The sequence below is a fragment of the Anthonomus grandis genome, chromosome 22 (genome assembly GCF_022605725.1).
Source record: "Anthonomus grandis grandis chromosome 22, icAntGran1.3, whole genome shotgun sequence".
In the NCBI taxonomy this organism is placed as follows: Eukaryota; Metazoa; Arthropoda; class Insecta; order Coleoptera; family Curculionidae; genus Anthonomus; species Anthonomus grandis.
Window position 1 is genome coordinate 37,207,024 of NC_065567.1, and position 26,636 is coordinate 37,233,659.

The 26,636-nt window shown below is 32.2% G+C and overlaps 2 protein-coding genes across 4 annotated transcripts in view; one reads left to right on the forward strand and one right to left on the reverse strand.

Annotated features, from left to right (window-relative positions):
• LOC126748407 (dipeptidyl peptidase 9) overlaps nucleotides 1–14,834 on the reverse strand; it is a 36,261-nt gene extending 21,427 nt beyond the window's left edge. For both annotated transcript variants that reach the window (XM_050457635.1, XM_050457634.1), the window contains exons 1-6: nucleotides 14,340–14,834; nucleotides 4,571–4,748; nucleotides 2,187–2,304; nucleotides 1,977–2,121; nucleotides 1,697–1,865; nucleotides 1,529–1,636 (exon numbers count right to left, since the gene is read on the reverse strand). In XM_050457635.1, the coding sequence (XP_050313592.1) occupies nucleotides 1,529–1,636; nucleotides 1,697–1,865; nucleotides 1,977–2,121; nucleotides 2,187–2,304; nucleotides 4,571–4,748; nucleotides 14,340–14,414 (793 nt within the window). In that variant the 5' untranslated portion in view covers nucleotides 14,415–14,834. The remainder of the gene's footprint in view (nucleotides 1–1,528; nucleotides 1,637–1,696; nucleotides 1,866–1,976; nucleotides 2,122–2,186; nucleotides 2,305–4,570; nucleotides 4,749–14,339) is intronic.
• A 149-nt stretch (nucleotides 14,835–14,983) lies between these two features.
• Nucleotides 14,984–26,636, forward strand: LOC126748408 (oligoribonuclease). 2 transcript variants are annotated; one of them, XM_050457638.1, is made up of 5 exons: nucleotides 14,984–15,118; nucleotides 23,196–23,380; nucleotides 23,425–23,523; nucleotides 25,690–25,851; nucleotides 26,078–26,636. In XM_050457638.1, the coding sequence occupies exons 3-5, from the start codon at nucleotides 23,479–23,481 to the stop codon at nucleotides 26,417–26,419; spliced, it is 549 nt and encodes a 182-aa protein (XP_050313595.1). In that variant the 5' UTR covers nucleotides 14,984–15,118; nucleotides 23,196–23,380; nucleotides 23,425–23,478; the 3' UTR covers nucleotides 26,420–26,636. The 2 variants fall into 2 exon arrangements, with proteins under 2 accessions (XP_050313595.1, XP_050313594.1); XM_050457637.1 differs by having other exon boundaries at nucleotides 14,985–15,118; nucleotides 23,441–23,523.

Genomic DNA, 26,636 nt, shown 5'->3' on the forward strand with positions numbered 1-26,636 from the left:
TTAAACATTTGAAAATATCCTAAAAATTTCCACGATTTAACGACTCTAGAGTTTCACCATAAGTGACTAGGGATGGAGTCGTTTTTTAACTTTTTCTTTGAATTTGTGGCGATTGGCAAAAACGTTCGGCATAAAAGCTTTAAATTAAATATCAACCTGACGGTTTCCCTAAGTGCATCCTGAATAGTTGCCCTATTTTGCTCCAACCTCCAAGTCTTTAAAACCATTTTTTTGTGTACCAAGAAATTCTTAATTTACCCAATAAAATACACGACCAGTAATACAAACTTTGTACCGGGACCAACCCAACCCAATCCACCCTATTTTCGCTAAAAGCTGCCGTTACTTTTGGCGTCGGCCGATTCTCTAAAATTTGCCGCTTTTCGAAATCAGATCGCATAGAGAAAGGTGTTTCCAGCGGAGACAAAATAATATCGTGAGAACGATTCATTTTTATCTTCCAAATATTTTATTTTAAATTAAATTAGGCACCCGACCTAACAAAATAAAAATAAATAAGGAAAACGAAATCTTCGCAATATTAAACACTCAAATAATACTCATTTATTAAAATTAAAAAAAAAACAAACTGACTTACCTAGTTTTAAAAGATTTTAATTTCTGTCTTACCTTTGATCTTACCGCCTTTTCAAAGCCACAACAATATTAAAGCCCGCCTCGCGAATAAAATCATCAGAAGAAATGACCATCCACTGATAACACGCGTATTTAATACTGAACTCGAACTCGACACCTTTGACACCGTTTGAAAAAAAAAGACATAACAGTTAAGAAAGGTAGGTAATAAGAAAATTTCGCTTATGGATTTCGCAATTTAAGCAAAGGGTAGATTAAATACATAGCGTGTTTCGTACGATATCAGGCATTTTGTGACGCACATGAAGTCCAAATATAGGGTATTACTATTTTGTTTTGCGGACGGGCAGATATTTCGGAGTTAGGATACTTAGCAGTTTTCTGACAGTGTTTTGCTCCAAATTTAAAAGATTGATTTTACGATTACTTAAGGTTTTAGAATAATGACTATACGCTAAAAATATGATTAATAAAGTATGTATATAGTATATTAATATTATTTCAATATAATGTTATATGAGATTGGAATTTTTACAGCTCAGGTCCGGCCTCAGGTGCTTCATACGACCAGCCGCCACTCTTCCAGGCATTTATGAATTGTACCGTAAGTCTTTAGGTAATGGTTTTTTTTCTGTAAAGGTACCTAGCTTTCGTGACATTTTTATCACTTTTGTTTCACAGCCTACGTGTGTCAGGTGAAAGTTTTGTAAATTAAGGTTAAGGATAATAAGAGTGTGTTCTTGCCATAAAAGTGGCATAAGCGTATTCTTGAGTTCAGTTATAATATAATGAGTATTAATGATCAGAAAAAAAAAACAAAAGTTTATAAATAAAGCATATTGAAGACTTAAGACTTGTGCGTGGTTCTCATAACATTCTCAAATCTCTTCTGCATAAAACCATCTATATTGGGTTTATACTAATGACCTACCTATACATTTTGGTTGCCACCAATAACCCAAATATCGGCAGAATTCTTCTTGCATAACATAAGATGGCACACCGGCACTTAAAGGATCATCCGCTAAATTTCTTCCGCCTAAAATATTAATACGAAAGTGATATTACATAAGGAAGTCTTTTTCCACATTTACTATACCTTTATGTGCATAAGTTATCCTAACATTACTCCCAGATACTGTGTGTGTAACCCAGATATCATGATTACAAATGTATGCTACTAACTCAGGATTAGTAGGGCATATTTGAGGATTAAGTTTTGCACCTGATGACGTCATTCTAAGTTTGGTCGGAAATAATTGCCCATGCTAAAAATAATTTCGTTTTCACCATTATTAATCTTTATACCATAATAAATACAGTGATGGATGCAAATATAGTGTGTTTTCGGTGTAATTGTTAATAAAGAGATAAATTACCGTGAATCCGCTATCAACACACTGAAACAAGCTGCTATCAGCTGGAAAAACAATTTTTCCAGAATCTTCATGAATTTCGTAACTGTTTATGCCCCATGTAGCTAATCTCTTTCTTTCCCAGAGCAGTTGTTCTTCCCTTGACGATCTATATAGAACAGAAAAGCCTTAATTTAAAAGTATGTTATAAAACTTTCGTTTTCTTTAATTTACCTTGAACAAGAAGTGACACATGGAAAATTTGCTTCGAGAACACATTGCCATTGCAGTCTTAAACTCCCAGGCTGTTTGGTATTTGGTATATCTGTAAAAAGAAGTGTTGTCTCCCAACCTGCAAAAAAATACCTTGCCTAAATGCCTTGACATTTAAACAATTTTCTATTCACATAACTGTTGACATACAGTACCGAGCAAATGTAAAGAAACTTTACTATTTTATTACAAATATTTAAATAAAAATTCTTTGACACTATACCAAAGTAGATAATAAAAACAAAACATAGAAAAAAAATTCTACTTGTTATAAAGCCATCCTGCAGTTTAATTTAAAAATATAGGGAGCAAAAATAGAGAAACGCATATATGAAAATAAAACATATGATAACTAAAAATTGAAATACTAATTTTGCATATCTCTTGTTTTTGATAACGACGAGACATCTCCTCCTCTTCATAGATCCAATTAGATTACTTAAGGTTTCCTTGGCTATAGAGTGGAAAGCAGCTTCCACTGCTTCAAACAACTCGGCTTCATTTTTAAATATTTCGCGATATTTACTACGTTTTTTTAATCCCACAGGTTCTTCCTAAACATTTTAAAAGAATTTCTAATTTCTTCAATGAAAATTAAATTACAAGCATTCTTTATTTTAGTAATTCCCTGTCATTTGGTAATAGCTCGGAATAAACAATTTAGGCAATAATTTTTACTATTTTAACTATTAATATTTATTTGGTTTTTTTGTTAAACTTGTAAAAAAGTGACTGGTGAAGTGAGTGAAGTAATAAATATTTAAATAATTAATAAATAATTTAAATGTAAAAATCAAAGTAGGCTTATGGTTATGAAATTCGGTAATCGGGCATAATTTTGCATTCTAAACCACTTTTTCTTATAAACTTTTTTTATATCTTGTCTACAAATACTACTTTACCTACTCATATAATTTAAAAAGCGCTCGTATCAAGGCATGCTTGATTTTTAAAAAATAAAAATATGCTAAATTTTATTTTTTAATCAAGCAGGGCTGGATCCCAAAAGGTCAAATTTTAACCCCACAATTTTTTGTTATTTTTACGTATAAATTCGCTCATCCTGGCACACACTGTATATACCCACCTAACTGAGAATCTAGCAGTTGTATTTTAAGCATACGTTTGTACTTGTATCTATATGTTTTTTTGTTTTTTATTAATTTAAAAAGTGTTATTGTACTTTACCAAATTTTAATCTGTAAACTGTCTTTTAAATGTTTTGGATCTAATTGCGCTTATCTATTCTACATGTTTTAATTTAGTTTTAGTTTGGGGTGTAATAACAAATAGATTGTTACGATTTAGTCATTAGCCTGCTTTTGTTGATAGAAAACTTTGTATTTCTTAACAATAGAGTATATTCTTATCTTATCTACTTCGTCCAGTTAAGATTTTATGACCACTGCTGTCTTGGTGGACTGTAATGGATTTCCAAGAGCTAAGGCTTTAATCTTCTTAGCTTCTAGCTTAGATTGATACTTTGATACTATCAAATGTTTTACACATAACGGCAGTAGTACCTCGGCGTACATTTACAGGCTATGCTTTATTAAATTAACCAAATTTTATTGTCTATTGCATTTAATAAGCCAATATACACAACGCAAAAGCAAAAGCAAATACTTTTTTGTTGCAAGAATTTGAAAATACAAAAGATGTTTTCGCAATCCTCTGAACCTAAATAAAGAATAACTAAGGATTTATTTATTAGCAATAGATTGATATATTGGCAGTCTAGTTCCCCACTTTTACTCGATACTGTATACATAATTAATTATAACAAGAGGTCATACGTAGATTGGGTTAATAACTTGTAAACTTAAAATATCAATAAATAAATTTAATACGGAAAAATGTTGAACTAACAATCTGGCACAGTAACGTATATCAAAGTTTTTAACGTAGTTAGAACAAAACGGTGAGCACCGTGAACAATATTTGGGGTTTTCTAAATAAGGTCTTTATAGGTTATTCCCATATTCATAGAAAGGGGAATCGAAGCCTTATAGAATACTGGTCGAGTTGCTCGTAAACATTTTTTTTGGTTATTTTTTTTAGTAGTCTCACATCATCAATTTTGAGGAGTGACCGAACAAGTATAAATACCATTTATTGAAAAATGTTTTCTAATGATGAGACAGGATGTCAAACATTTACATTAAATCATTATCACCACTTTTTAGGTTCAATCAATGGATTACCGTCAAGTTTCATATACGGGTTAATATAGTAGTAGTAGTTAACCAGTAGCGTTTGTAGTAATTTTGCATACTACAATTAGTATTAAGATCTGAGCGGACGTTTAGTCTTATTATTTTTAAAACAAAATTAACTACCCATACCATTGTGAGGTGTACTAAGAAAATATATCCTTGTCCTTCCATCTGGTAAAGTTCTAAATGAAAAGGATGTCGGTATCATTGTAGATAAATTTGCTAGTTGCCTGCGTAACTCACTGACTACAGTTCGAAGCTCTGACCATGTTAGTTTTCTACTTTGAACGTCTATTTGCCTGGATATCTAAAAGAAAATATGCTTCAAAACATAAGAAATTATAATTAATGATTTTTATTTTTTTATTTCAAGCAGAAATCATAAACTACTATAACATATTGTTTTTGAAAACATAATAAGGTTTAAACTTAAGCATAAAAGAATGCCCTAATTTTATCAAAGACTTTTGTTGATTTTGTTTTTTGACAGATTTTATAAATGCTTAACAGTTATTGCCGCGGATCTGTCACATGACGTACTTATAATAAATATTCTTATTTCATACTACACGTGACTTTATGCTATAAAGAATACTTTATTTTTAGCATGTCAGTCCCACATGACTTCTAACCGAGAATCCAAGATATCCTAGATTCCATAATGCATCACCAAAAAAAGGTGAGCTGTTAATTTGTTGGCAAAAAAATGGTTTCGACTCTATTTACAAAAACTCTTTATTTCTTGAACAAACATATAAACTTCAGCTTTACAACACTTCATTTCATTTGTTCTTGAATTAAATCAAGATGTTTATGTGACAAAAAATCGAAAAAGCAAACTATGTGAAGTATTTGGGGGTTCCGGTTGATGAAAATTTAAGTTGGAAGAATCACTTATGTGACACAGAAAGTACGAAAGCTTATATACAAGTTTTATGAACTCCGTAATTGCCTACCTTATAATACCGTAAAAATGGTATATTATTGTGTTCTGGTAAAGTCGGTAAATAATTATGGGTTGGGTTGCAAAACATATCGTTGGGTTGCAAGACAAACAACTGGATTCTCAAAATTATGTTATTTCAGAAAAAAAGATATTCAACAGAGTTGGTTTATAAAAATAGTAAAATATTAACAATTGAACAACTCTATATTAAGCTAGCCATTAGATTTATGCTTATTATAAATGCAATATAAGCTATAACAAAAATACTAGAAATGCAGCTCTTCAAAATGTTCTCTTTGATAGACCTAATAGCATAGCTTCTCAAAGACATATTCTTTGCACTGGACCAAAAAGCGTATAACGGCCTACCACAGCATCTAAGAACAAAGCCTTATAAAAAAATTAAAAAAGATATTGTCAAATAGATTATTTCAACTAATTATATAATTGTCTTTTTGGAGTGAATAACTTATTTGTTTTTTCGGTTTAGTTTGGATATTAGAGTGGGTTTACTAGCTTTTTATGTTGATAATCTATTGTGGTGGTTAATGATGTGAATATTTTTATGTTGATAAATAACCTCAATTATTACCGCAATTTTTAATAGCATAAGTGGCTCACACACAATACCTTATGGTATCATTGTGAGTTCAAGCAGGTAATAGTAATTACACAATTGTTATAGTGTATTAGTTTAAGTTGAAATTGTAAAAAGTTGTTACTGTTACTGAAATAAATTATATGATAATTTAGGATTAATATGGTATTTTATAATTAGTGAGTAATTCAGGTCATATAATAAACCTGTATTATATTATTTAATAGACATATATATATAAATTCTTGAAATGTACTACTGTGTAGTTTTCAGAACAGATATACACGAAATTGATGATTTTCCCTAACTTATATGTAGCATTCTTAATATAACACCTATATTTTAATAAAAAATTATAATATTTCTGTTCCTTGATAACCTCATTCTATCTTTAATAATGATTGATAATTCTGAGAAGGTAAGTATTCTAAGAAGGTATTTGCTGAGTTATTGTAATGTGTTAGGAATTGCTCATAAAATTTATATTTAAGTATCTTTATTATTTTTCTTACTTTAACATACTTTTTTATGTGATTTCATCTTAATATTGTTATTTAAATAAAATTAATATAACAAAGGGCATTGAATTGAATAATATATATAATGTTAAAGAGATCAACACAAACCTATTATGTAACAATGAGTATTCAATTTCAAAACTATTTGCTGTAATTTCATTCATAAATAGGTACAGCAATAATAGTAAACTAGATATAATATTAATCAGTTTATGCATTATCATAATATGTACCTAGAAGAAATTAAGACTTGAGTCAATAATTTTTCTAGAACCTATAAATACTTTAACTTGATACCAAAAAAAAGGAAAACAAGGTGCTTCTCTTGTAAAATTTTAAGCTTTAATGTAAAAAAAATTTATCAAATCGTTTTATACTTGTACTTGTTTAATTAAACCCACACAATTATTTAATTAAGAATGCTCAGGCATAGAGGGGCATTGAATTCAAATTTTCTTAGGTTCGAACCGTTCTTAGGGCTTAGAAACCTTTCAGTTTAACAATTCTCAATCCTATCTTTTTTTTATATGTGCATTCAGCTAGATTTGATAAGAAAAAGGTAGGTAGTAAGTAGTAGTGACGAAGTTATTTTGCAACCATAAATATTTAGGTATAGTGTTAATTCTTCCATAAAAAATAAAAATACATGAATGGAAATAAAATTGCTTATCATACAATTATCAAATATTAATGGGGAGATATCACCTAATCTAGAAGTAAAATAACATAAAACTGGATTTATTGGACACACAAACCTTTTGACATTACATAAAACTGATGCTATACAAATTTCTCATGAGAGTTTAAATTGAATTTTTGAATTGACTCTCTCCCAAATCTTGATTTCATCAGGGAAAGTATCATAAAACTTAATTGAAATATAGCCTGGACCATTCCAGAAGATCTTTTTAACCTATGGTCAGCATGTATAAGCAAATTTTTCTTATTTTTCAAAATTATGAAAATCACTCCATACCCCAAACTTCTATCTTCTTCTCTCCTTTACATTCATGAGTTTTTATCAAGAATATTTTGTGTGTCATCTATAAAGGATGAGGCGTTTAAAAACTAATCAGGAACAGTCCAAAAACAGTTTGATAATCTCAATTTGTGAGCCCTAATTATAACCTCTTATCTCACATTTTAAAATAAAGTATAAATACATGCATACATATACAATTAAATGCATACTTCATTTAATTTTGTAGTGAAAAAGTTTATTATTTTTATAATAAAAAAGGCTATTTTAGTTTATCCTTACATGGTATTTCAGTTTAATGGCAAAAGATCTATTTACAAATTTAATATATATTACACTGTCCAAAAAGTGTTTTATTGATTCATCATTGATCATTATCACCACATGATCTATGTTGATCCCAGTGATAGAATGTGTAACAAAAATTAAATACTTAGGCATATGGATAGTCGAACTTAAATTTTAAAGGTCATGCAGTTGAAGTCATTAAGAAGATTTCATATAAGATTTATTATTTATCTAGATGTTCACCTTACTTAAGCTTATGGACAAAAAAAAACTATTTATAATGTACTTATCCTGCCTCAATTTAATTATTGTTCTAGTGGCTAATTTTTATTAAAACAAAATGTCTTCAAAAGTTGCAAAATAGGGCCATGCGCATAATACTAGGTAAACCAAGATTCAGCCCAATAAAAGACATGCAATAAAGACATGGTGAGCACCTTCCACTCAATACACTGACATTTGTCCATGAGAATAAAACTGGTCATGCTACACTCCGTATCTGTTGAGTAAAGTCTCATTCTCTGCCGAAATACATGATAATAACACGTGATCGAGAAGTAATTTTTATATACCCAGAGTTTCTCAAAAACGTGCTCAAAATGTATTATTTTTTAATGGTTAAAACAAATACAATATGTTGCCAATAGAAATCAAAGCAATCGAAAGTATAACGTTTTTAAAAGGGCTTGTAAAAATCATTTAATCGTAAATTTAGTATAATAAATCACTTTACAACAGAATAATAAACCAGTAGACAAATTATCATATTTTGTCTGGTTTTTGTTTGTATAATATATATATATAATATATATATATATATATATATATATATATATATATATATATATATATATATATATATATTATTATATATATATATTATACAAACAAAAACCAGCCCATAACAAACCTATATATATATATAGTGTTTGTTAGTTATTCAATTCTTAATTAAAAAATGTAATATGGTAATTATTAAGTAACCTCATTGTATAACTTGTATTAGTTTTTGACTAAATATTTTGAATAACTAACAAACACTATAGCTTCGTAAGTCATTATCTGATTTGCCTTTATGAATAGGTATAATTACAACTTGTGGTAAAGGTCTAGTCTAGGAACTTTCCTGAAACCTAACCTTGCACCTAAAATTGTGGGACAGCTCTTAAAATCCCTTGTAAGTTGTTGGGTAAGTGTATCACCTGGAGGTCAAAGACTGTAAAAATCCTAGTTTTAGTATTAATAAGTGTATTGAATATTGTTCCATGTACAGTATTGGGCATAATAGTTGGAACTTTTGAAAATTTATTATATTTTGTGTGCCTTTTAATTAGCATTTTATTTTCTTTTATAAAGTTGTTGTACACGAAAAACTTGTGTTAATAATTAATTTAAATGTTGACAAAAATTCAGCACCGGTAGCAGTTTGGAATAAAAATTAAAAAAAAGCTGGACAAAATACTTGGAACTAAATGATTTTTATTCAAAAACGACATAAAACATAACTTATTAAAACCATAATATTATAATTAATATTTGGTATGGTAACCCTTAGCATTAATTACTGCCTGCATTCTTCTGGGTCTGTCAAAGTGAGTCCAGGCTTCAACAAGCTTATGAAATAGTTCATCAGCATTTTTAACTGTTGACTACCAAATGCCCGAATTTTGCGATCCAGATGTTCCCATAAATTTTCAATCGGGTTTAAGTCTGGACTCTGGGCCGGCCACTTTAAAACTGTGATCTTTTCTTAGTCCAACCATTATTTACCAATTTTGACGAATGTTTTGGATCGTTATCATGCTGGAATACAAAATTTACTGGCATAGACTCAAATGTGAAACGCTCCATTATATTTCGTACAATATTTCGATACATAAATCGATCCATTTCCCCCACAATTTTATGTATTGGCCCAGTACCATACCAAGAAAAGCATCCCCATACTATTACATTACCACCTTCATGTTTAACCGTAGGTCGGATAAACTTTTTCTTGAGTCTTTCACCTTTTGGTTGTCTTACATGAAGTATTCCATCACTGGAAAACAGATTGAACTTAGATTCGTCACTGTATAGCACTTTTTTCCAATCTTGTACAGTCCAGTTAAGATGATCCATTGCAAATTGTAGGCGTAACTTGACATTTTTCTTCCGCAGCAAAGGTTTTTAAGCAGGTCTGTAGCTGTTGTCTTACCAGACCTCACTTCTGTGTCCACCAGAACACAATCGCCCTCTTACCGTTCTTGCAGAGATATTGGAAGGCTCACCTTCATTTAATTTTCTGGGAAATATTTAAAATTCGCCTAGTCTATCCTATTCCCCCAGTCGTGGCTTTAGGTCTTCCAGTGGTTTTACCTGGTACCACATTTCCAAATATACGATATTTTTTAATTATCCGTGACACGGTGTTCTTAGGAACGTTTAGTCTTTGAGCAATATTACTCTGCCTAACACCCTGATTGTAAAAATCTAAAATTCTTTGGCGAATATCGCTGAAATAGGCCTTGCCTTTTCCCAAGGTAACACAAAATAAAATAAATAAAAAGAACCCACTTGCACACTGGTGTGTCAAAGACTGCCTGTAAAATATATCTTTTATTAAAAGTTCCAAGCATTTTGTCCAGCACAAAAATTTAAAGTATTTTTTATTGTCGGAAACAAGATAAGGTTGAAATTCTGGTATGCTTTTTTGTTTACTTATAAATATGTTTATTGATTGGATGTACAAAAATAAAATATAAATTTAAAACATTGGAAAAAATTTAAATTTTTAAAAGTCCCAACTTTTATGGCCAATACTGTATATTAATTATTTCATATATTTTAGCACTATATCGCTCACCCTCAGGCTGTTCTGACACCATTTTAACAACATTTGAAAAAATTATGTTTGTTTTTAATAATGGTACTAACATCATAATTGCCGGCGATTTTAATGATACTTATTTATTTATTTATTTACGAAATCCATTTACAAAAGTGTTACATAGCATACCCATACAAACATATATATTCAGATACAAAACTATCTATAAATCAATGAAAGGTGTAGATGAGTTAATTAATTAAAGCCCCTATGAAATAATATTCTTTAACTGCCCCTTAAAAGATGTAATCCTAGAGTCAAAAAAGCTTATCTGTCCTGACATATCATTAGCACTTCGAGCCATTCATGTAATTGGCTCATAATACCATAATTGGTATGGTGGAATGGGACTGAAAATATTTCTGATTGTCTATTCAATCTGGAAGGCACCCTAAGTTTAAAAAGAGACAATAACTTGGGACAATCTATAGTAGCATTTAAAACCTTATGCATAAAACATAAGTCGAGTAATGTTCTTTGTGACTCTAATGTGGGTAAGTTCAGGTTATCCCTAGGTACTTCAGAAAGTTTAGAATATAGCAGGTTTGGACAATCTATTTGTAAGCCCCAGTATGACTGTGAGCTCTGTAATATGAAATCTTTGTCCAGTCCTAATGATTTTAATAACTTTTTTTCTAATATAACTAACCATATAGTTTGCAAACTCTGATACAGACCCTTTAAATATGTAAACAATGTCATCAAGCCTGCTTCTGCCTTCTCCTTTAAGGCAGTAAGTTTTAATCACATAAGGGAAATTTTGGATCAGCTAAGTTAGTTGTGACATATATGGCCTTAACATATGACTATTATATTGACATATTGACTATTAGGATCAGTCAAAACTAAAATACTTGTTCCTCTAATAACAGTAATCAATATATGGTTAAAAACAGGTGTGTTTCCAGTTTTTCTAAAGGTTGCAAGTGTGACTCCAATCTTTAAGAAAGGGGATCTGGGTCAACCTGAAAACTACAGGCCAATATCTCTTCTGCCTATTGTTTCAAAGGTTCTGGAGAAATGTATGGCCATTCAAATGGTGAATTTCTTCAATACCAAAAATATTCTCTCCTCCATGTCAGTTTGTTTTTTTGAAAAAAAACAGCCACTTGAAGTTTCTGGTAAAATTACACACATTTTAAGCACTGGCCTATAATTTTAGGTGGAACTTTCAGAAAAGTTGCTAAACTAAACATTTATTTACCCAACTTGTAAAGTTTTTTGAAAAACAATTACTAGTTATTTGTTATTTCTATTTTAAACTACTAGTATGTTTTATTTATTTTATTTATTTATTTCAATATATGGCAGAGCCAGTTTACTAAAACAAAATAGATAATACAAAATACTAGACAATATAACAATATAAATACAATACTAGAATTACAAAAAAATATACCAAGATAAAACCTCTGAAAAAACAATCATCAACAGGGCTAAAAACTTAACTAAAAACTTATAAAACACTATCCAAGGAACGTAGGTTGAAGTGTACGATTATTTATTTTTGATTTGAATGACCGTAAGCCGCCGGAAACGTACCGAACCGGAACGTACCAAAGAGTAATAAAGTAATTTGAAATAATAAGGTGAAAGATGTACACTATTTCTAGTGATAAAACCAAGACTACACATACTCCTGTTAATAATATCCAAAATGTGCGGCAAAAAAGTTAGCTTGGTATCAAAAAGAACACCTAAATCTTTAACTGTATCAACTGACTTGAGTTCATTATTGTTGATTGTGTATTGATAATTACTAATTTTATGAGAACGACCAAACGAAATACATACACACTCCTTTACATTCAGTTCCAGACTATTGCTATTACACCACTCAGCAACACTATTTAAAACCAATTGAAGTAGCTCAGCATCAAGATATGAATTAATGGCTTTATACAGTTTAAAATCATCAGCAATATGCGAACCTTGAGGCGCATCTGAAGATACTTCAATATCATTAGAAATATAATTACTTATCCTGACCAACTGTGTGTGACCAGTCAAAACTGTGACAAAATTCGACCAAAGTCCTACAAAGGCCCATGGCCCCAAACTTCTGAACCAGATGTTCATGACCAACCCTATCAAAGGCCTTCGAGAAGTCTGTGTACACACTATCGACCTGTACAGACCTCTCAAAAGCACCAATCAAATCATATTGGTAAGTCAACAGGTTAGTCACCGTAGATCTACCCTGACAAAAACCATGCTGATGATCACTAAACAATCGCCTACAGTGGCATGAAAATCGCACAGAAAACAACCTGTCAAACAGCTTAGGAACTACAGACTGAATACACACTTCTCTATAGTTACAAATATCAGTTCTATCGCCATTTTTATGAATTGGTGTTAAAAAGCTTACCTTCCAATAATCAGGAAATTTGCCTGATGTCAAGCAAAGATTGAAAAGGTGATGCAGAGGCTTACTCAGAGTGCACACACAGTTTTTAAGAAAAACAGATGGGATACTATCAGGGCCAAAAGAATGTTTGTTAGGAAGGCGTAAGATTTCATCAAATATGTCCAATAAAGAAAAAGAGATGCAGTTTAAATCCAGACTGTAATCAAATTTATAGTCAGGAGCCTTGTGGACAGGTTGCCTGTATGTAGTTTCAAATACCTAGCAAATAAGTTTACAATATCTTGACCATTACCAGCAACCTCAGCTTCCATATGCATGCTATTGGGGTATGAATCAGACCTACATAATCTATTGATGTGTTTCCAAAATGAAGAAGGATCATGAGAAATTTCAGTATTTAATCTTTCAATATATGACCTAAAACATTCATCATGAAGAGTTCTACATTTATTCCTCAAATTTGAAAAATTAACATGGGATCCTTGCTATTTTTGAATTTTGTGTGAGCAATCTTTTTTTGAATAACAAGATTCTGTAATTTTCTACTAAACAAAGTGGCAAAATTAGATGATTTAAAATGCTTAATTAGAACAAACATCTCAATAGCAAAATAGAGAGCATTGTAAAAAATATCAATGCATTTATTAATATCTTTCTGATTAAAAGCAGTATCCCAATTCATGCAAGCAAGGTAATTATTAATGGCAACAAAATCACAGTTTATTAAAATCATAATAATAAACATCATACTTAAGACTAAAATCACAATTAATAGGAATACTTATTTCATAAGCAGGATGGTGGTTTGATGGCGGTGATAAATTTTCAGTGGCATATATGACCTCAACATTTGACAAACTCAAGAAATGTACCAAACAAATTTGGCAAGCCATTCACCTGCTTAAGATAAAGCAATAAGCAACTGGAGTGAATAGTCGCTAATAATAAAATTAACATTAATAGAATAAAATGAATAAATACATTTCTGTAAAAATAAACTTCAGTTAGGGTAATAAACATTATATCCAAAAACAATCTATTTTAAGGATGCTATATCAAGAAGTTTGCAACTGCAAGATGCTCATTTTATAAGGAATGACCTATAAAGAATATCTCTTATCATAAAGGGTACAGATAGAAATTCAGGGATTATGAGGTACATAGTGAGCACATATAACTATTGTAAGAACTCATAGTATTACTTGTGGTACTGTTTTTTTTTAAGCATCATCTGTTTTTTACCCTCACTACACTGAATTAAGGATGTGATTTCGAATAAAACTTTACTTACAGATTTTATAGATTATTTTTGTATTTCTTCCTCCCTACCTCTTTATGTTTTTCTTCTTCCAGATTTTCTCTTGAATCCCCATCCATGTTAATATTTTCACTCTTAAAACTCATTTATAAACACTATATTATATTGACTTGTAGAATTATTTGGTTAAAACAACACACATTAGAATGTGTGAAAAACACTAAAACGTATTTTTACAAAAATCTGAGTTACATATTGTGGCAAAACGTTCTAAAAATAGGGTAAAAACGGTCTCGGACAACAAAAATTCATTTTCTTTTTTGACCCAAATCTCAGAATTATCTAACCTCCTTGCAGTTTGACATATTTTCTTTATTTTGCCGGTTTTTAATTAATGTGCTTCTAGAAAAAATCATTAGCAATATGTTCTCTAAGTTTAATTTATTTTTCTCTTTCAAAATATTCCATTCGTCTAATTTGGTGTTTTTTAACTTTTTGTGATTGAATTCTACTGTAAACAAAACGTTTTCCTCAATCCAGATCCACAAAAACTTTTCCTAATTCTACTCGTTCCTACTTTGCCTATTTCTATTTACGTTACGTTTACCAGGCAATGACTTTGGCATATTAGGCAATGAAGTAAAGCTGAAACTGACGTACAGAGGGCAAACACAACCCATAACCTAAAAACAAGTTGTATTTATCGTTTAGGCGTGATTTTAGGATTTTAAATTTCTTGAATGCTGTAAGAATCGGTCAGCGTAGAATATCAAAAGTTAAAAATAACAGGCAACTACGAAATAGTAAAAAAAGCAACCATCCTAAGATAGGCAAACCGTAAATATTATGGGTAAGATTAGAATTTTACTCTGTCATTTCCATTTAATTTAATTAACGGGCAAAACAGAAAAAGGCACTCAGAAAATCGTACATATATCAAACGTATCGACGAGGAGCTTCGTGGTAAATTAGCAAAATCTTGAATTTTATCTTCCTCTGGCTTTAGCTTAGGCTTAAATCTTAATTTTGACGAAACGTCAATTTGGTGATATTACTAAATAAGCTGGTCCTAAGTTTTTGAACAAATAATGGATGTGGACATATGAATTCTGTAAAATTCGTTTTGTAATGGTACGTGTACACTATAGAGTTTTTTCTGAGATTTACTCTAGTTAGTGCTGTTTTAGATAAGGTTTACGAGTGTACATATTATTGAGACTGCAGTAGCGAGAGTAAATCTCGAATAGATCGATGCTAGTCTAGTTAGGGTTTTAGTGGACACAGTGCCGAGACTTGTTCTCTAGATCACTCTTGCTCTATTCATCTGGTTAAATAGATCAACAAAATCTAGCTATTATTGTTGTGTCTTGCTTTTTGGTTCGACTACGTTTTAAAAGCATATTATTTGGAAAGATGGCCTCTCTATCAACACCTACAAACCAACAGAAGCAAACAGTCTTTAAATGGGATAAAGAGAGTACTTTGAAGTTGATTGAAATGTACGAGGGGCAACCAGAACTTTGGAACTGCCTGTTAAAAGAGTATAGAGATCGTGATAAAAAGGCTAAAGCTATACAAAATATAGCCAATGTGTTAAATACGACTAAAGTGGAAGTTGGAAGAAAATGGCACAATTTGAGATGTCAAATGAATTCAGAATTAAGGAAAATCAAAAAAACCAAAAGTGGCGATAAAGCTAATGACAGAGAGTGGAAAAGTAATTGGGAGTTTTATGATGCATTACAGTTTATGATGAGATGTTCAGGGGGCACCAAAAGCACTGCAACCTTAGACACAGTAAGTGAATACACTTTTTTATTTTTGTAAAATAATATATTACATTAAATAAGCTAGAAGATAAGTATCAAAACAAAACTGAAATTTTTGACTTTAAACACAGTTAAGTTTCAAATTAAAGTTAAAATTTAAAAAGAATATATATAGTGGCCCCTCTATAGAAAAGTATGTTTTTATATATATTTATACTGCCAGGCGACATCACCATGTTTGGTTACAAAATAAATTTTAAATTGCTCTCGTATTTCTTTTGCTGTTTTTAATGGATTTTTGTTTTTATTGTCTGTTTTTAATGGATAAAATGCCCATCATTTTCAACATCAAATGTCCCATGTGGTGCATATGAATGTACAGAATTTTTTTGGGCTAGTAAAAAATTATGCAAAGCACATATTGCAAGTACAATTTTTTTAACCTTTTCTGGGGGAAGTTCTACTGGTCGTCTAAGAACACGAAATCGAGCTGATATTAAGTCAAAAGCATTTTCAACAACACGCCTTGCTCTCGACAATCTGTAGTTAAAAACTCGATTAAATCCGGGTTGGTTTTTAAACGGAAAAGGTTTTATTAAATATGGTGTCATGGCAAAGGCATCATCTGCAATAACAACAAAAGGTGCATCTTCAGATTCTCCCGGCAATGGCTTCGGCACAGGTATGTTTAAAAGGTTGTTTTCTAAAGCTCTAGACAGAGAACAGTTTGCATATACCCCACCGTCAGATATACGTCCATTACATCCGACATCCACATAAAGAAATTCATATTTTGCATTAACTAATGCCATGAGGACTATTTGCTATGAGTTCATTTATAATTGAAATAAAGACTGCCTTTATTCTTTGGTGCTCTCATAACCACATGTTTCCCGTCTAGAGCGCCTACACAGTTTGTAAAATTCCAAGTGTTTTCAAACTCCTTTGCTACTTTATGCCATTCTTCCTGAGAGTTCGGCATCTAAAAAATAAGTTATACAAAAAGAAACTAAATGCTGCACAACTACTTATAAGCTTATTTTTTTGTTTACAGGTTTCCTCTGAAGACAAAATTTTTTTGGAAGAGTCACAGTCAGATAACGCATTAATATGAAGTCAGACTCCTTCCAAAAAACTAAAATCCAAAGCGAAAAACACGGAAGTTGAAGATGATGAAGCATTAAAGAAGGCACTAAACTTACTAAATACAGAATCAGACGATTATACTGTGTTTGAAGAATATGTTGCTTGTGAATTACGCAGCGACGCTCAGCTGAAAGAAAAAGAAGATTAAAACGTATAATCCAGAAGGCTATATTAGAAATGAGCGAGGAAGACGGAATTTTCTGGATCAACAACACCTTTAACGTCACCTAATGCTTTTTCATATCCATCCACTTCAAATTCGGTTGGAAGTTTTCAAGAGGTGCAGATAATAAATACAACCACAACCGTTCCTTCAATAACGCAGCATTATGAAAATTACTTACCTGAAGATAATCAGTTTTTAACACTGTAAACAACGCGTCACAAACCTCCGGCATAATTTTTGAAATTGTTGGGACTGGAATGCGAAAGAGGTATTGCAGGGAATGGTAACTGTCAAAAAAATGGTAAAATGTGGCGGGGTTCTAGTTAATAAAAAGTAATGTTTTTTTTCTACATTATTTTATTTTGATGTTTTTTAATATAAATTGGTGGTTCAAGAACGAATGCACACAAAAAATATTTAAATATGTACTTACCTGTTGCTAAAAAACGTAAAGTAAGCATCAGCCGTTCTGAAGGTGAAATAGCTAGTCTAAGTTGTGTGTCTTGCTTTTTTATTAATTTTTCGATTTTTTCGAGTAAAAACTCATAGTCTTGATGGCCCATTCGTAAGAAATTAGCGTATGAAGGTAGATTATCACTGTATAATTCCCTCGACAATTTAGCAAAAAATCCACTATCTTGTCTTCTTAATATCCAGCTTCTAACCCACATTCTTTTTTTCTGTTCTTTTCGTTATATATTTTTTCTTTTCTTTATGATTAAAATGACAGAAGCAGCTGTAACTTTCTTAGTTCGCGACATTTTGAGACCAACTAAAATAAATATAATGTACACACCACTTAGAGAAACGGCTGTAGATTTAATCTATTAACTCTCTATGAAGCCCTAGTGAGAGCAAAAATGTATTACAATGTACACAAAGTCTAGAGAAGTCTCACTAGAGAAACTAAAAATCTAGGTAGATTTCTCTCTATAGTGTACACGTACCATAACGATATTGCAACGATGCGAATATCAGCTGTGCGTAATTCCGGAATTATCGCGGGCACGACATCTCTGAAGACGCGTGGAAGGTCCGCGCGTCTAGAATCATGGTCTATAACTAGACCATGATAGTAGACCATGATGATAAGTAGACCATGATAATTTATAGTCACTAGTGAGTATATAAGAAATTCGCCGCGTCGGGAAACCATTTTAAGTCAGAATATTGGCGCGACTTTTAAACGCGACTATAGTAAATAAATATTTCTGGTAGTCTAAGAGATTGAATAGCGGTTAGGAAAAATGAACTGAAAAAAAAACTTGAAACTTGAAAAAAAAAACGTGTTTAGTGTGTAAGTGTAAAATTAATAAGTTGACTATTTTTCGTGCCTGGATTGTTTTAATTCACACCTTCGAATGGGAAAAACACTACATTGTGATCAGGTCTGGGGTATGAATTGGACGTCAGTCAGTTGGACATTGGTGAAAATTAAATAAGAGTGAACTGAAATAAAGTGGTGAATTTAAAAATTGCAGAGCTGAAAAGGGAACTGGGAGGACAGGGACTGCGCGGAGGCGGAAAATAAAGCGGACTTGCGGAAGCGACTTCGTAACGCATTACTTAAAAAAGGCGATGACCTGGACAACTGTGTTTCTGCTGGTGTAAGCGATATCGGACAAATGTTACAAAGTCTGGAAGCTAAATTGCTGAAAAATACTGCAAAATTGAAAGATAACTCTGACACACCATTTCAAAACTGAACTTGGGAAAAAGCTAGAGGAGGAATCTGCGAAGTGAGAAGAAAAGATTTTGGAAGAAGAAATTAAAAGAAAAAAATAAAAAAGAATTAAAAATTTAAAAAATCGGAAAAAATATTCTTCGCTGGAGCGGATATATTCATTGAAGACATTGGACGTCAACACTTTTGATAAGCTGCCCTGCATGCCTTCAGCAGTGAACAATAAGAACGAAGCTTACGGAAGCAATACGGAATCTGTTGGGCTGGTATGACTCAAACCTCCACTATATTTGTTGGAGTTACTACATCATGGAATGATGATGTAACAAAGGTTTATTTTTTCATCCGCTTCAATCAGTGTCAGATTAAAGCGGATGAAAAAGTAAACTATTTGGAGATACATGCCACTTACTGACGTATTTGGAGATGCATTATGGCCAGTCACACCTGGGCCCTATGATTCTAATTGTTATTTCGACCGAAAACAGGTCGAAATAAATATGGCGAAGTTGAAATGCGACTTTGCGAAACTTGAAGAAAGTTATTGAAATGTTCATTTCGAGTCGAAATTATGGAATGGAATCAGTCAGACGTCTATTATTATTGTTGTGTTTTGTGGGTAAAGTGATTTTTTTTTCAAAGCTTTCATCCTCTAAAGTTCAAATACTTATAACGTATATTATTTACTAAACTTAAAAATTATTTTTGTGGTTAGACATAAGTATATTTTATAGACCTAACCCAAAATTTTAGTGTTATATTCCTTTCTTGTGTTAATAATAAATAAGGTATTGTTTTATAAATTAATATTTCTTATTTTACAGTGTCTTGTAGGTACTTAGTAAACTTAGTTAAAATTAATGGCACTATTTTATGCATATTTACTTATTTTGGGAGAATTAGAAGTTGAAGAGAACAGACGTGCACAACGACTTATTATAAAAATGCTCCGAGATACGCAAAACCCATTTTTATTGAGCAATACTTGATTTAAATAAAATCTTCATTAGTTTACATCTTCAACCTTCCACAAGGTTGAGGCAGCAAGGAAATGTGGCAAAGCGGTTCACATAAGAAGACACTGTCCTATGCGCTAGTTCGACACCCGCCAAGCCGCAAAACTACAAGGTCAGTGCAAAGGGACGATCGTTGAGCTGTATTTAGCAAGCCCCAGTAAAAGTAAATACCTCGCTCACAGTACCTTACCAAGAGTGTTTTCGTCGACAAGATATGACAATATCTGCAGCTAAGGTTCGGCAATTAAAATGGCGTCTACGAATAGCGACGGGAGATCAAACAAATGTTCATATTGAAACCAACGTAACGTTCACCATCGGACAAGCCACATTTGAACATCCTGTGATAGCAGCTGAGATTGAGGATGAGGTGATCATCGGCTCGGTCATAATGTACACCAATGGCTTCGAGTTAAGCTTTAAGTAGAGAGTCCTGAAGATAGACAATGAGGAAGTTGTTTTGCATCGTGAAACGGATTACAGTGTTCACGTCCTGCTCCTGGAGAAAGCTTCAGTAGCAGAACGAAGCGAGATCGTTTTGAAGGGCTCCGGTAATTTGTGGATGTCGTAACTAACCTGGAAGCCATTTCGAATTAGAGGATCTGGCATCGTCATAGGCACGGATTTAAGGCTCGACTAAAGAAACAGGCTGAGACATCTGGTCCACAGATATCGAGATATTTTTTATACTGGAAAAAAAGGAAGGACCAACATAGTTAAGCACAAAATTAATACAGAAAATGCTCGTTCCATCCGGCAGAGAGCTCAAAGACTACCACTGGCCGAGGGAGAGGAGGCTGATAGCATTGTTAAGAGCATGACCAAGAAAGGCGTCATAGAACCATGGCTTAGCAGTCCATGGTGTTCACCGGTGGTACTGGTAAAGAAGGGAGATAGCTCGACAAGAGGCTGCTTAGACTACCGGCAGTTTAATAACGTAACTAAAAAGGACAGCTATTCTTTTCCTCGTATTGATGACTTTCTAGACACCCTGGCTGGATCGAATATCTTTTATACGCTAGTCCTTAAAAGTGGTTACTTGGTCAGTTCCCAAAGACAAGCATGAGCAACTCAGCTTCTTGGGATTATGCACTTCCTGCCGCGACGCTAAGGGATTTGCCAACATCGCAAAACCCTTGACCAGGTCAACAGAAGGGAAATGGAAATTCCAATGACCCTTACACTGCAAGGAAGCTTTTGATCATCTAAATGAGGTTCTGACAAGCGCACTTATCTGACCTATCTCTTACACCGACGATAGCAACGTGGACATAGAAGCTGTGCTATTCCAAATCCAAGATGACTAAGAAGAAAAAGTTATTGGCTATTTTAATAAGACGCTGTCCAAGCCAGGGCGTAACCATTGCGTCACTCGTCGAGAATTGCTAGCTGTTGCCAAAATTTCTACAAATAGCTTTATGGGAAGTTCCTGCAAACTAATCAGCTGCGGCTAAAAATGATGACTACAACGGCGAAGAAGCAAGAAGGTAAATCGTTGTACCTAAATGTCGGATTTCGAAGTTGCTAGAAGAAATCCATGCCGGTATGTCAGGTATTGTCAGTACCACATCTTGAAGTAGCAAACACCCTATGAAAAGTAAGGCAAAGATTTTACTAGGTCAATACCAAGGCAGATGTAAGCAGCTAGTGCTAGTTAACAATGCATATCCAGCACTACTCCATCTGCTTACGTGCGAGTTCGTGTTCTTAAGGAGGTATGTTTGTTTGGTGATGGGCACCCCGAGTAGTTCTATGTTTAAATTCCCATACCGAATGGTGTTCTTCAGGCTGCTCCCGTGAACGAAAGGCCCTGTTTTCGACAGGCTTAAGTCGTGCGAAATGTCTGTTGTTCATGCCTATGAACTATGATGAGATGGGGACGCAGCCAGCTTTTTTGCAATCGATGCTATTAAGGCTGTTGTCGACAAACTGATAGATGTGGTTAGATTTAGAGGTTCAGCAGCTGATGCTGAGTGCGATTTTATATTATGTTTGTCCAGTTTTCCAGACGACGACAATGCTTCATCGATTCCCTCAATTTCCATTTACGCTTGCTTCTAAAAGGGGAAACGTAATACGGCTTCTCTACTTTCAATAAGAGTCAAGGTGGAGTAGCAAAAATGTTGTCATTCTCTTTATAAATTGTGTATTAATACATACACTTTTCTCATCCATGACCTGATTTGGCCAGGCGTGTATAGATCAGTATAGTTTTTATGTTCTTTTAGGACTTTTAGGCTTTAAAAACCTACTGATACCTGAATCAGTTCCAGATCTTTATTAATCGATCACTTACCAAGGGGGTAATCATCCCATGGCGGTGACGGAACATTTTTCCCAATACAACCTTCATAAAACTCCTCATAGTATTCATAAATCACTCCTTCAATATCAAGTTCTTTTTTAATTCTTAAGATGAAAGCACTTCTGAGGAAGACTATGAATAATAACTTTATACATAGCTTTAACCATTAGCTCAAGAAAAAGCCTGTGCTAATCTTAATATTTGTGAAACGCTTGTGGAAATTATTTAACAATGTGTAATTTGTGTTAAATTAGTTATGTTTTACCTATAAGGAGAAGAGTGGAAAAGTACCATAGTACTACGATACTGTAAGGACCTTATGTACCCCCGCAAACGTACCCTTACGTTTTTCTTTACGTTTTAGCTTTCAGATTTTCTTCAGCCTAGAGATTCAACGAAGGCGATGAGGTTTTCGAGACCGTTATACAAAAGGGTGCCTAATAAACAGATAAATTACAGAAAGCGTCAAGTAATAGACATACTAAATGAACAAGTTTAGCCCACAATCTAAATACAAAGACTAAGTGCACAAGCAGGTGTTCAACTTAACCATAACCACCCTCGTTTTTTATTTATTTTCCTCAGTCTAAAAAAGAGTTAATACTACTAAATAATAAATTATTCAGTAGTAGCCTTTTTACGCAAAGCTACTCGTTGGTACTTTTCTGTACTGAATTAATTACATATTAAAGACTCCAGATTTTCACTTTCCTTGTGTCCCTACTCCTTTTAACCTAAGAGCTAGAGCCCTAGATTTTAGATTATAACTTTATTTATCTCTAAGTTTTTACTTCAGTGGGATAAGTTTATAAAATTTTACGAGTACCCTCTTCTGTGACAGGTGTCTACAGCGTGTCTATAGAAGGTTATGTATGTTCTCTGTGCATAACCTCAAATTTTTCTTGGATCTGAAACTACAAAAAACGGGGCCAAAAACAGTTTGAATAGGTATGATTAGAAATGCCTTTAAAACGGTGTTGACCCAGATCGGAAACAGTAACAGCCGCTTGAGAAATGTGATGACCTGTGAGTCTTTTAAAAGTGTTACTTAATAATTATTGTCAATTAAGAGGCTTGAAATTGTAGGTACTTCTAGCAAGAGTCCATTTGTTAAAAAGACAAACATGTTAGATCTAGAGATGGAGAGGTTGGTGTGGATAGATATGGAAGTAAGTACAAGAAAATTGTAGCATAGTATGTTGTGTGTAATACATAAATTACCTTGATGAGAAGTTGGTTTAAAATGAAGCCTCACTCTTTGCAGGTCTTCAACAAATTTTATTGATTAGTCCTTTTATTTTACTAGGTGTTCTTGATACACTAGTTCCGGTATGAGTATTATTTTCTTTTTGTTATTATTTTAGTTTCACACTATTACCTTGCAAAATAGTAGCATTTTACACAGTGAATCAAAATTTATATTAGTGGTTAGCTTTGCAGTTTTGTTAAAAAATAGAGGCAAATGTGGTTTCAGATTAGCGGAGTCTCTCATAAGTTGGTAAACAATAAAGGCTATAAAACATTTCTCTTCAGAAATATGAGGAAATAAAAAGTATTGATGCAGTTTCTGTGTTAACTATTATATGTTTCAATTAAAATGTAATAACTTGAGAGAGGTAAGCTGATAACTATTAGCTTACCTCACACGACACCAGATATCTTTCCCAACAAACAACATTTTTTATGTTTCCTGGTCGCAATTATTAATATACCTCAAATCTCACTGTGCATGTCACATGTTCCAGCCCATTAATTGAATATTGTATATCTACACTAATAGGTCAGAACTATTTTAAGTTCAGATTTTTTCCTGATTTACAATACCTGCCTTCATAGTTCTGCTTTCTGTGTGCTCGACTGACGCGTCTTGACCTATATATTACATCCATAATTAAAGAAAGTTGAATGGTGGCGGAACTGCTTTGCTTCCACTTACAATATTTCTGCAAGAAATAAGTATGGCTACAAGCTACTCCATTATATAAAAAAGATTTATTCAAAATTTTGACATAAAATAGTCTGGATTTAGGCGACAATATGTTTTTGACTCAGAAACATTATTCCTAATTTTGTATCTAGTTTTAACCAGAATCAAAGATTTTTTTTCTGGAACAAAATATAAAAGATATAGGTAATGCATTTATAAAAACTACATTGAATATGATTGTTTAAGATGGAAACTACTCTCTAAGAAATGCTACAATTCTTGCATTGAGAATGTAGAATAATTTAAAAATCCCCGCTAAAAACTAATATATTTAAAAAAAACAGAAACTCAGTTCTAATCCAGGATCAGTTCTAAGAAATCCAATATGAGCTGCAAATGGCGTACTCAGGTCTGAACTGTGATAATCTTTGTTTAAATGATTTTTTCATCAGTTTTCAATGCCAGTCTCAGAGTTTAGTATTAACTTGTAATCTGTGACAACCACTGGCATCTCAGCATATTAAGTTTCTCCTACATTAATTAAAAAAATCAGGTTGGTTAACATTAGTTAGGGTGTAGGACTGGATGGGATATCCATGCTGAGTTAATGAACCGTTTTTCCAATAAGACTTAAACTATGAAACTCCTACTTTATTTTTATAGTTGCCTATCCAGTTATTGAGATATTCCAGCAAATTTGCAGTAGTTAATCATTTTAAGAAACTCACAGGCATTTCTCTCATACATTTTAAAGGATTGTAGTGAATTATTAAGGTGGTCTTATTGACACTTCCTTTAAATTCCAATTTTTTCATTGCTTAGGGATTCTTTCTTATTAAATGAGTGTTTGCATTATTTTGCTAACAGCCCATTCATTGTTTAATTTGCAGTGTTATTGGTGGGGCTTCACTTGGTGGTCGAATAGAGTTCTTTGATTTAGAGAATAATTTTCTGGATTATTGTCTTTTGTAGTGAGTGGTCTTGACAGAAATGTATTATTCATAAGGAATATTTTGTACTTGCCTCTTACCATTATTTTGATATCAGAATTATTATTATTCTTATATATTAAGAAAAGAGTGTTAATTGTCAGAATTGAAAGAAATACTGCTACAAGCGACATAGAGTTATATAAATAAACCATATTTGGCATTTTGTTTCATTATTTAGAAAAAATGCTTTTTCATAAAATTATTTTTTTGAAGAATTTTTATTTCTTTCTTATCAGTATAAGATTATTATAAAAGCATTTATAATAATCTTATTATGTAAATTTGATAGTTCATTTAGCATAAATGGTATTGTTTTAATAAATAAAGAGCTGCACTTCTATTGTTACCAAAGGCACAACAAATTGCAAATTCTTTAATAGATTATATAGTTTTTCTTTAAACAAAATTTGTTTTAGATGACTGGATTGGATATTGATAATGATAAAATTATGGAGATAGCCTGTCTTGTCACAGACTCTGAACTCAACATCATAGCTGAGAGCGAAAATATTATTATTCATCAGCCAAACGAAGTTTTATTGAAAATGAATGATTGGTGCATCAAGCAACATGGAAAGGTATACCAACATATTTTTTTTATCGCGAAAGCGTCTTATCATAAAAAAATTACCTTGCTAACCTCAAAATGTGTTTAAAATATTCAAATTATCAAAGCCTTTTCTCTCATTTAAAAAATTTACTTAAAGCAGAATTCTTGGAGTGTTTGTTTGTCTTGGTATCACATCTGTTTCTCTAATCTAACAAATTAAAAGATCATAACATTAATAACTCTTTTGATTACAGACTGGTCTAACAGAGGCATGCAGGAATTCAAAAATTTCAACTCAAGAAGCAGAGGACAAACTTCTTAATTTTCTTAAAGATTTTGTGTCAGAGCAGGCAAGCCCTTTGTGTGGAAACAGTGTTTATATGGATAGGTTTTTTTTAATAAAGAATATGCCTAAATTAAATGAATATTTGCATTATAGAATTGTGGATGTCTCATCAATTAAAGAATTAAGTAAGCGATGGAACAACAGTGTTTATAAAAATGCTCCAAAAAAAGAATTCACCCATAGAGCATTAAATGATATTAAGGAAAGTGTAAATGAATTAAAATATTACAAAGAAAACTTGTTTAAATGATAATGTATTGTTTGTTACTTAAATAAAAAACTTTTTAATGTAAATTGAGCCTTGACTTGGGCAACATATTCTTGAAATGCAAGGATGTATGTGTACACTTAAACAGGATTATTTCAGATGAAGGATTTTATATTAAATACTACAAAAGATCTGTATTTTTGAAAATTTATTTTGTTTCATTACTATTTTTTATTAAACCTAAAGTTTTTAATTCTAA

Excerpts from the sequence above, each read along its gene's own strand:
- LOC126748408 (XM_050457637.1), top strand. The coding sequence starts at position 23,305 with ATGATTAGAAATGCCTTTAAAACGGTGTTGACCCAGATCGGAAACAGT. Across the intron at positions 23,524-25,689 it reads TGGTGTGGATAGATATGGAA|ATGACTGGATTGGATATTGA; the intron begins GTAAGTACAAGA and ends AATTTGTTTTAG. Across the intron at positions 25,852-26,077 it reads GCATCAAGCAACATGGAAAG|ACTGGTCTAACAGAGGCATG; the intron begins GTATACCAACAT and ends TTTTGATTACAG.